The sequence below is a fragment of the Rissa tridactyla genome, chromosome 9 (genome assembly GCF_028500815.1).
Source record: "Rissa tridactyla isolate bRisTri1 chromosome 9, bRisTri1.patW.cur.20221130, whole genome shotgun sequence".
In the NCBI taxonomy this organism is placed as follows: domain Eukaryota; kingdom Metazoa; phylum Chordata; class Aves; order Charadriiformes; family Laridae; genus Rissa; species Rissa tridactyla.
In genome coordinates, this window is record NC_071474.1 from 23,129,937 (window position 1) to 23,140,191 (window position 10,255).

General features: G+C 47.0%; 1 protein-coding gene across 11 annotated transcripts in view; it reads left to right on the top strand.

Annotated features, from left to right (window-relative positions):
* Positions 1–10,255, top strand: part of BBS4 (Bardet-Biedl syndrome 4) — a 49,735-nt gene that overhangs the window by 30,386 nt on the left and 9,094 nt on the right. For 9 of the 11 annotated variants that reach the window (XM_054213720.1, XM_054213712.1, XM_054213721.1 and 6 more), the window contains 7 exons: positions 586–640; positions 2,145–2,213; positions 3,455–3,607; positions 3,733–3,904; positions 5,041–5,110; positions 8,640–8,781; positions 9,158–9,368. In XM_054213720.1, coding sequence (XP_054069695.1) covers positions 586–640; positions 2,145–2,213; positions 3,455–3,607; positions 3,733–3,904; positions 5,041–5,110; positions 8,640–8,781; positions 9,158–9,368 — 872 coding nt within the window. The remainder of the gene's footprint in view (positions 1–585; positions 641–2,144; positions 2,214–3,454; positions 3,608–3,732; positions 3,905–5,040; positions 5,111–8,639; positions 8,782–9,157; positions 9,369–10,255) is intronic. The other 2 variants (XM_054213714.1, XM_054213716.1) reach the window with 1 other exon arrangement.

Sequence of the window (10,255 nt, forward strand, 5' to 3'; positions counted from 1 at the left end):
TTTTTGTGCTGAATGAAGCGATGTGTATGGCCAGGGACACATTAGCAGATAGTGCCTCTCTGAGCACTCCAGGCTGTGGGCTGCAGCGTAGCACAGAGCCGCGGTGAGCACTCCACAGCTGGTCTGTGAAACCAGGTTTGTAGTCTTTTTGTAGGGTGAATTAAAAATCTGACAGTGAGTGTGCGTAGGATCCATCAGAAATGCAGAGGATTGCCTGTCCTACATGGCCCAAGAGGGCGGTTTGTGGGAGAGGATGGAAAAATCCCATTTCGTATTTCCAGGTCGCTGATGCATACTCTCTTTGAAGCTTAGAAGAACCACATTATCTTATTATGCATCCAGATCTATTTTACAGAGCTGTGTTGACTTCTCATTTATATCTAGAAGACATTTTGAAAGCTTAGGTGTAATATTGTTCAAAGGAGGTCCCCATGATGGCAATTGTTCTGATATTTGTGTTTAATAATAACAGCTAATTTCCTGGAGTGATACTAGTATAATGTAGCATCATAATTCCATGTTCTGTTTTTACCCTGTTCTAGAAGGGCTGATAAACAACGCAGCTCTCTGGCTTTTGTATTACAGGTTTTCTCCAGAAAACACAGACCTCCTTACAACACTGGGGTTGCTTTACTTGCAGGTACTGAAGACTGTTCGCTATTACGTGAACTTAATTATTTCCAAAATAACCAAGGGCTTTTTATTGAGTTAATCTCTATCCGCCTTCCTATGACTTGCACACGTTTCTCTAAAGACTGCATTTAACATGACAGAGCTTGCTTTTTGCTATCTTCTTTTTTCCTTTTGCTGCTAAAAGCAAGTTGATTCCCTGGACCTGAGCCAGACCAGGAATTCTGTTTGGCAACCGCCCTAATTCTGTTATAAATCCTCCAAGTATAACAAAACACGACTAGTCATTACCTTGCTTCTGCAGCAAGAGTCTAGCAAGTTATTCGCCTACGAAAGCAGCCATGAAATTGTTAGCGTTAATGCACCGTAGAAGAAAACCGGAATCGATTTAAATAACAAAGGCATGCTTATCACTTGGGTCTGTGAAATGTATGGGAAGGACGGTCTGATTATTCCAAAAGTAAGCTTCCAAAAGAGTGAACAAGCAAAGAAGAATAGGCAGTATTGCCTGAAAGGACTGATGGGCTGGAAAACTCGCACCAAGAGCTGATTTGGAAAGCCCCTTAAGCATTTCCCTAATATAGGGAAATATAGGGAATAAAATGTAGGTCTTGAAAAACACTGCCTTGCTCCAGAGGTAGGGAAATCCAGTAGGAGCCTTGGATGTCTTAAGTGGGTATGTATAGATTTAGAAGGGAATACGACATGGGAAGGGGTATCTGTAAGACAGAAGTAGTGTGAGTATTCGCCCTGTACATTAACCTCCCGGGTCTCTGGTCTGTGATTTGTTCGCTCTTTGTCGTGTCTCTCTGGGTACGTGCCCACCTTCAGGAGTTTCGAAGATGCTTCTACAGCTTTCCCACTTGCTGTTAATTACAGAAGGTGCTGGACTGTGATGCGTCAGTGTAAATGTCGAATTGACAGATGGGCTTCTTACCCATTTTTGTGACCAAAAAAGGACACCAGTATCCAGAATTTTATCCTGTTTGGACTGGTACAATTCTGGCATAACTCAATTGAAAACAATAGGATTTAAGGGATTCTAAGCAGCTGTGTGCTTATATCTGGACACAGTCGTGCCCACTAACACTTGCAGTCTGTTAGAAGACAAGGGGAGACTTTTCCTCATGAACAGAATGCCTTGGGGAGTGAGAAAGTTGTGGTGAGGGAATTGAGGATGTGCAGAGTAGCCGTTTATAGTCTCTTTTCTGAAAGAGGGAAAGAAGCAGAGAAGTATCAACCCAAAGCTCGCTCCTGTATAGAAGGGTCAGAGCACAAAATATATGGAAAACTTTGCTTTGGTCAGAACATTGAATCCAGCCCAGCAAAATAAATTTTTAGAATCTGTTTTGTAAATTATCAAACAAGAACATGTGTGTGTAGTGGGGTACTGTAAAATTCACTTTTCTGAATATTTAATTGAACCAGAAATTCTAGTGCCCCAAAAGTATGCACTCTTCTTCTTAACCCCCCTTATTCCCAAATTTCTGATGCTTATTTACTTCTTTTCCCAGCTTGGGGATTACCAGAAGGCTTTTGAACACCTTGGAAACGCGCTCACTTATGACCCAGGCAACTACAAGGTATCATGAGGAGTGGAAACAAACCAGCTGAATAATGATGAGACACCTCTTAAAGCTAATTCCAGGATGAGAGCTTTGCCAGGGTCTTAGCCTGGAGAGGCTGGAAAGGATCATGCCCAGAAAGCTTTCTCCAAAATACATTTCTGGGACCTTTCCCTGGGTAGGGAGTTGGATGTGTGTGGAGGTAGGGAAAGGGGAGGGGACAGGATATGAGATGTTAAATTGATCCCTTTGGTTTTTAATCTGAAGTCGCAAACAAATTAAAAAACATAGTATTTACTTTGCAAGGAAGATGTTCTAGACATTGTTTCAAAAACCCCAAGAGATCTTCCTGGGACCCTGTGACTCCTAGATAGGGAGCACAGATGCAGGTGATATTCCGTTGTATTATTTTTCTGTCTGCTAATAACTCTGTGCTGTATACACTTCCTGCATAGACATGTGACTTTTCCTTGGCTCTGGTCTGGAAGGCCGAGCTTGGCATCTGGGGTTCATTCCTGACTGTGAAACTGCTTCCCTTTTTAGCCATGTTACCTCATTTCTCTCTGCCTCTTCTTCCTTCTGGACGATGTTAACGATGGAGAGTATTGAAATGTGGCGTTGACGAACGATACATGAATGCAAGCTGAATGTTGTTGTGAAAACACTTTTACACTTACAAATTTTACTTGTCACTGTGAAATATTATAAGGGACTTAACTAGTGTGGTCTAAATATAGCGTGTTGCGAGCACTTGCTTTTTTTCTCCATGCATATTTCCATTAATTTGCAGTATCAGGCAGTGGATGTGAAGTAGGCTAGCTTTGCTGCGTACGTCTTGCTTGTGTATGTTTTACTCTCCAGTTGACTTGCACCAGAACTCTTCCTATCTGTCCTTGCTGGTGAAAAGAAACTGTCAGTGCCTAGATCTTCTCAGAGACTCAGACACTAGGAGATACTACTGTTGCCCCAAAACATACTCTAAACACTTGTCAGGTTGCAATATTTCCAAGACAGTTATGATGGAGATGGCGCAGGAAGAAACAGGCTCTTCTTTACCCTGTCTTCTGCTGTGTGTTGGGAGATTCCAGAGTCCCCATCTGCTCCCCACTGCTGGTCTTGGCAGCCCCAAAAGAAAACACCTGAAAAAGTTAAACGGTTGCTCTTGAGATGGCTTTCAGTTTATTAATTTTGTCCTGTTGTCTTCTTGCTATGTTTGGGGAAATGCAGTTCCTCAGCTGGTCCCTCATCTTCTCTCACAGGCTACCTTGGCAGCTGGCAGCATGATGCAGGCTCATGGAGATTTTGATGTTGCCCTCTCCAAATACAGGGTGGTAGCCAGCACTGTGCCTGAAAGCCCCCCGCTGTGGAACAACATCGGGATGTGCTTCTTCGGGAAGAAGAAATATGTAGCAGTAAGTATCTGGTTTCCTTTTCATCTGTAGCTAACTTCATGCAGGAACAAGATTCCTCTTGTGTCAGAGACAGGAGGTCTGTCCTGGGTGGGCTGCATTACAGCACGCTTATTCCTTTTTTGAAGGCTATCAGCTGTCTGAAGCGGGCAAACTACTTGGCTCCCTTTGATTGGAAGATCTTGTACAATTTGGGGTTAGTCCACCTCACGATGCAGCAGTACGCCTCTGCTTTCCACTTCCTCAGTGCTGCCATCAACTTCCAGCCCAAGATGGGAGAGCTGTACATGCTCCTGGCAGGTATGCAATGCTCTGATATCCAGCCCCAGGGGATAGCCAGCTGAGGGGATGCAACGTTATAGAGGCAGAAAGTTTGGGCTGAAATAAGTTTGTGGCCAGCAGATCCAGAGAAGTGGTTCTCCCCCTCTACTCTGCTCTGGTGAGACCCCACCTGGAGTGCTGTGTCCAGCTCTGGAGCCCTCGGCACAAGAAGGACATGGACCTGTTGGAGCGGGGCCAGAGGAGGCCACGAAGATGATCCGAGGGCTGGAGCCCCTCTGCTGTGAGGACAGGCTGAGAGAGTTGAGGTTGTTCAGCCTGGAGAAGAGAAGGCTCTGGGGAGACCTTAGAGCCCCTTCCAGTACCTGAAGGGGGCCTACAGGAAAGCTGGGGAGGGGCTGTTTGCAAGGACATGTAGCGATAGGACGAGGGGCAATGGTTTAAACTAGAGCAGGGCAGGTTTAGATTAGACATTAGGGAGAAGTTCTTTCCAATGAGGGTGGTGAGACGCTGGCCCAGGTTGCCCAGAGAGGTGGTGGAGGCCCCATCCCTGGAGACGTTCAAGGCCAGGCTGGATGAGGCTCTGAGCAACCTGATGTAGTTGAAGCTGTCCCTGCTGACTGCAGGGGGGTTGGACTAGATGGCCTTTAGAGGTCCCTTCCAACCCAACGCATTCTGTGATTCTATGATTCTAAGTAAACAAATATTGGATAAAGACTATACTAAGAAGCTGTTCCCCAGTAGATCACTGACAAGTATAACATCTGAATAGCCTGTTCTGTCTCTGTGGTGAAGAGGAAGGTTTAATTAAAATCAACAGTTGGACTAGATGATCTCAAAGGTCCCTTCTAACCTAGGGACCTCTATGATTCTGTTGCAGTCAGATTCAAATTAAACATTAGAAAAGGTTTTGTACATGTAAGAGTTTGGGTTTGGGTTGCCTAAGGAGTGGCTGTGGATTTCCAGCACTGGACGCTTTTGGGATCAAGCAAGACAAATATTTGTCAGGATTGACATTAGTAAGGTTAATCCTGGCAGCAGGCTGGACAACCATGTGAGCACCGTCTTACTTTATGATGTAACGACACTCAGAATTGTCCTAAAAATGAAGTCCCTTGTGAAACATCAGCTTGCGTGTGTACATTTTGCTTTGGCAGTTGCTCTGACAAACCTAGAAGACATTGAGAATGCGAAACGTTCCTATGAGCAAGCCGTGGCGCTGGACAAGTAAGTCTCCATCATGGCTGGCAGTGTGATGGCGTTGCTTTGCCCCCCTCCCTCCCTGGTTTCCTTTGCATGCTTTGTCTGCTTTGACCCTAAATGGTTTGCAAGAGTGAAACATTTTTATTTCTGCAGCCGTGCAAGTCATTGTTTGAAAACCACCCCCTTTTTTTTTTTTTTTTTAAATTCAGGTCAGCTCTGACAAATGAAAGGGAAATTTTGTTTCAGACCAACCCGAAGCAGGTTTTTATTTTGCTGTTTAGTCAGTGAGTCAGTGGTGATGATTTTGGATCCCAGTGAAGATTTCTACACAGGGAAGCAGATTCAGTAGAAGAAAACCAGTCATCCCAGAGTGTTTGTAACCCGAAGTTTGAGCACTCTGCAGGGCAGTGAGAGGCAGTGAGGGATAAAATCTGTGCTGATTTGGGCAGAGGGAAGATTTTAGCTGGGAGAATGCGGGCAAGAAGTTAGTGTAGAGCATATAAAAGGACAGCAGTGTAGCCCTTTTCCCTCCATTTTGTTAACAATGTCAGCGTTTGCAATCTAGCTCTTAAAATCTAAGCACTTGGTTTCAGAACTGTTAAAACGAACCTTTCAGTTCGTTTCAGTCAGCAAAACAAATTGGTCTCAAATTTATGAATAGCTTTGGCTCCCTGGGTCTGCTTTTCTTTCCCTTTCTTTTTTTTTTGCTTTTCAGCTTTTAACTGGTAGGTGATTAGGCAGTGATTCTTCTCCCGGATTTACTGGGAATCTTTGCAGCAGCCAGCACAGTACTGCTGAGCCCCGCGCTCTGTGCGCTGGTGACAGACCTCTGCCAGCAACACTCTCTCCAGCCACAGTGGCTACCACAAGGTGGCACGAGAAGATGCTGGTCCTCTCTAACCTAGGCTTAATTTTTGGAATTCTGGAAGTTCCTAAACCCATAATAAAGGGCAGCAGACATCAAAAAATAGTGGTTGACACCATAGTGCAGTTGTCTCTGCGAAGAGGTGCTGGAATGCTCTCAGGTGTTTACTGGGAGTTCTGTGGCTTGCACACAGGCAGCGAGTTAGCCCTGTACAGCCAGCACACGTCTGGCACTGAACCTCTTCATAGAATTACAAAACAGGTTTAAATATGACTTTTCCATCTGTTTCAAACATCAGTGGGTCTGTGTAACCTCCTCAGAGGAACCGAACTTGTGCAAACTATGGTCAAAGGTTTTATAAATGTCTTGCTGCGCCAGAGCGTTTTGCAATGATGCCTTGGTCGTTCGTTCCAACAGCTCTACGTCCCGTCGGCTCCTTTGCCTGGCTTTTCCTGACCAGCTTCCCACGCCTGGCAAGGCAGGCCAGGACCTTCAAGATTACTCCGACTGCTTAGTCATGAATTTGCGTGCTTTGATCCAAGAGAAGGAATAGAAATTTAGCTCTACAACTTCGCCTGAATATTTGGCACCGCTCTGATGCTCCAGCTATATAGTCTTCCTGGGAAAAATAAACCCTCATCAAAGCAGAAATGGATGCCAACTGCCAGGGACTGCAGGGAGGAACATCCAGACTTGTTCAGCTGACGTGCCGTATATTTTAGTTGGTTATTGTGTGGCTGGATCCGTGTCCCCACGGGCTTTCGTTGCTGGCATATTATGAGCTGTTTGGCTGGGATGAAGATGGCTGGGTTTGTTTCCATTGCCGTAAATACTTTTATAGCAGTGCTGTGACATTTGGCCCAGGTGCCCTGCTGGGGTCTGGAATGGAAAGCATCTTGGAAAAAGTCTTTAAAAAAAGTGTTTCTTCTTAGTACTGGTCCTAACCCATAGCTCTCCTTTCTTTCTGCGGTTATTTAGCTATTGATTTTTCTGACTGTCATGTTGCTTCTCAGCTCTTGAAGGCGAATTAGCTTGATAAGGTTCAATTAGTTTTAAACCTGGCTGTTCCCAGATCTGTCTGATCTCGGTTTTCAGTGTTGTATTGTGTGGGCTTGGTTTTTTGTATTTTCTTTTTTGGCTTCCCGCACACATCCCCCCCCACCTCCCGAAGAGATGGGGTTTTGATGTTTATTTTTTCATGCAATTGTTCCTTTGCTTTGGGAAAGACAGTGAGGAGGGTATTTTTTTGTGGCAGGATCAGTGTTGCAGTTCCTCAGTTAAAGGAAAACCAATGGTTATAAATGCTTTCAGATTTCTTCCAATAGTCTTTCTTGCAGCACTGTCATATAACTTACCCAGGATGGATAGTCATGGCCCGCGGATGACACTCCCTATCTATTGAGCAGTGTCAGCAGCAGCCTTCCCTTCTGCGCTGTTCCCAAAGGATGCTGCTCTCTCTGTCTCAGCCCCGGGCACGGTGCTGGAGCCCTTGGCTGGCTCCAGTTGTCCCTGCCAGACTCCAGGAGAGGGCACCAGTCCCTTGCTCTCATTTATGGAGGGAGCTGTACAAAGCCTCTCATGCTGACCTGTGCACAGTGACACATGTGTGCAGCTCCGGTCAGACAGGGCTCTTCCATGCATCCCTCGACAGCACGTCCCCTGCTCCGGCCAAGTGCCACCTCTACTCGGCCAGGTCTCATCCCGCAGCCTGCATGAGCTGAGTGCATGCAGGAGCTCCCGCGCTGGGGCCGGTGGCCCTCGTGCATTTCGTTTCTTTGTCAGGTAATAACCTTACTTTCAAGAAAATAAGGGTGAAATTCAGACTGCGAAGGAATGGTCAGAGCAGTATGTTGAGCGTGGCTTGTCGGGCAATTAAGGAAGGATGAGGTCCGAGAGCTTCACGGGAGTCAGCTCACTCTGTCCCTCCGGTTTAGTTTGCTCACGCTGCTGGCTATGCCAGATGAAAAGTGTCTGTTCAGGCTTAATGTATCCTAGTGAAGAAAATGGATACTGTGGAAAATGAGAATATATGGAGCAATTCTGCCTTTTTGAAATCTTCATATGCTGTTCTGCATTGGGAAGGGAGGCAGGACTGCAGGGTGACAGTGTTACCTGCGGTGCTGGGCTTCTCTTCGAGCCCGTCGTTAATGGCTGTCACCTGCTGTGCCTCTGTAACAGTCCATGGAATTATGTACGCTTGTACTGGGTGAATGAGAGACGAAGCGAGGAAAATGAAATGCAAACAGCGTGTGCTGTAGCACGTTGGGTTGTAAAATACAATCAATAAGTGTGAGTCTGTTCCACTGCCCTGTCCCACGACAAGCTGCTTTCCTGCAAACTGGGCCTGAGATCCGTCAGAGCAGAGACCAGCTGTCGCAGGATGATGAAAGCCCCTGTCACTGCTCTTCCTGCCCCAGCAGCTGGGGGCTGGGAGACCGGGCACTTAGTAAAGATAGTCCTGAGATGGTCCCCAAGGGCAAAGAATCGGCTGTCGCAGGGGGTAAGGCAATTGGCAGAGTTGTTCATGTTCTCGTTGATACTGAGATACTTTGCTGAGCTCAGGTCCTGGCTCTCAACAAGCGCACGGGACTCTATCGTGGTCCAAAAGGCCACTGGCTGTGCAGCCCTTCGTCTGATTTTGGGTCTGTTCCCACAGCGAACACGATGCATCTTCTGCGTTTTCTGCAGGTGCAACCCCCTTGTCAACCTGAACTATGCCGTCCTGCTGTACAACCAGGGCGACAAGAAGGGAGCCCTCTGCCAGTACCAGGAGATGGAGAAGAAGGTCAATGCAGCGAAGGAGAGCAGCGCTCCTGACTTTGACCCTGAGGTATGTGCCTAACAGTTGTCAGTGGGAACTAAGTAGCCATGCTCCGACTGGCAACAAACAAGGAGGAAATTTGACTTTGGAGTCCAATTATTAGGAAGAAATTCTGCTTATGAGCTTTTCCGAGCAGAGCAGTCGCCTGCTGAGAGCTGCTTGCTTCATTTCTGCTCTTTGAAGCCCAGTTCTTCAATCAATACACAGCAAGACAAGATTCCCTCTTAATTAAGGGAATGAATTAGCAGAGATGTTTCCCTCGAGCACCGAGGCAGTAGCTAGCTCTGCACAGCGCTCATTTTTATTTTTTTGCGATGTTGTTGACTTTATTGTTGTCTGAAGTGTTCCTGTTTACAAGGATCTCCTCTTTTTGTTGCTCGAGAAGATGGTGGAGGTTGCCCAGAAGATGGGAGCTGCCCTGCAGGTCGGGGAGAGCCTGGTCTGGACTAAGCCTTCCAAAGAGTCCAAATCCAAGCAGCGAGCTGCTCCGTCGGGGAAATCCTCCAGCGCTCAGCAGCCTTTGGGCTCTAACCAGGCCCTGGGTCAAGCCATGTCCTCAGCTGCGGGGTACGGGAAAACCATGCAGCTTCCCCCAGGTACTTCTCTTCTCCTTCTCCGTAAAATAGGGCTGTGGGAGGGGAGATGGGGAGAGATCTCTGACTACAGTTACGGCACGTGTTTCAGAAGGTATCGACTTGCTTACCCAGTAGTGATGTCAATATTTGGAAATAGCTTTCCCAGTTTTCTACACTAAGGAAGGGTGGAAGGAAGACGCTCTCTGTGGTGCGTTATACTGTTATCCAGCTTTTGCAGGGGTGTGGAAAGTCAGTCAACGTTCCATTTCTATCTGAGCCATGATTGGTGAGACTCCATTAGCCTGGGATTGAGCTCCTGCTCCGGGAAGGACCCAGAAGTTGCTCATAGAATGGTTTGGGTTAGAAAGAACCTTAAAGATCATCTTGTTCCAACCCCCCTGCCCTGGGCAGGGACGCCACCCACCACACCACGTTGCTCCAAGCCCCGTCCAACCTGGCCTTGAACACCTCCAGGGATGGGGCAGCCACAGCTTCTCTGGGCAACCTGGGCCAGGGGCTCACCACCCTCGCAGACAAGAATTTCTTCCTCAGATCTCAGCTAAATCTCCCCTCTTCCAGTTTAAAACCATTCCCCCTTGTCCTATGGCTCCCCTCTCTGATCCAGAGTCCCTTCCCAGCTTTCCTGTAGGCCCTTTAGGTACTCATGCAGAGGGAGATGGGCTGCTGGAGAGAAGGAAAAAGATGGACAATTTTCTGAAGTGCTTTATCATTTCTGTTACAAAAATAACTGCGACGGGGCTGCTTCGCAGCTGTCCAGCCAGGTCCCTCCCTCGCAGATGTTGCTGAATCACCTTTTAGCGCTGGCCACCAGGCTGAGGGTGGCTCAGGACATGGCATCAGCCTTGGAAGGCTTTGGCCAGTATTTGCATGTGCTGTGTCTTGCTGGA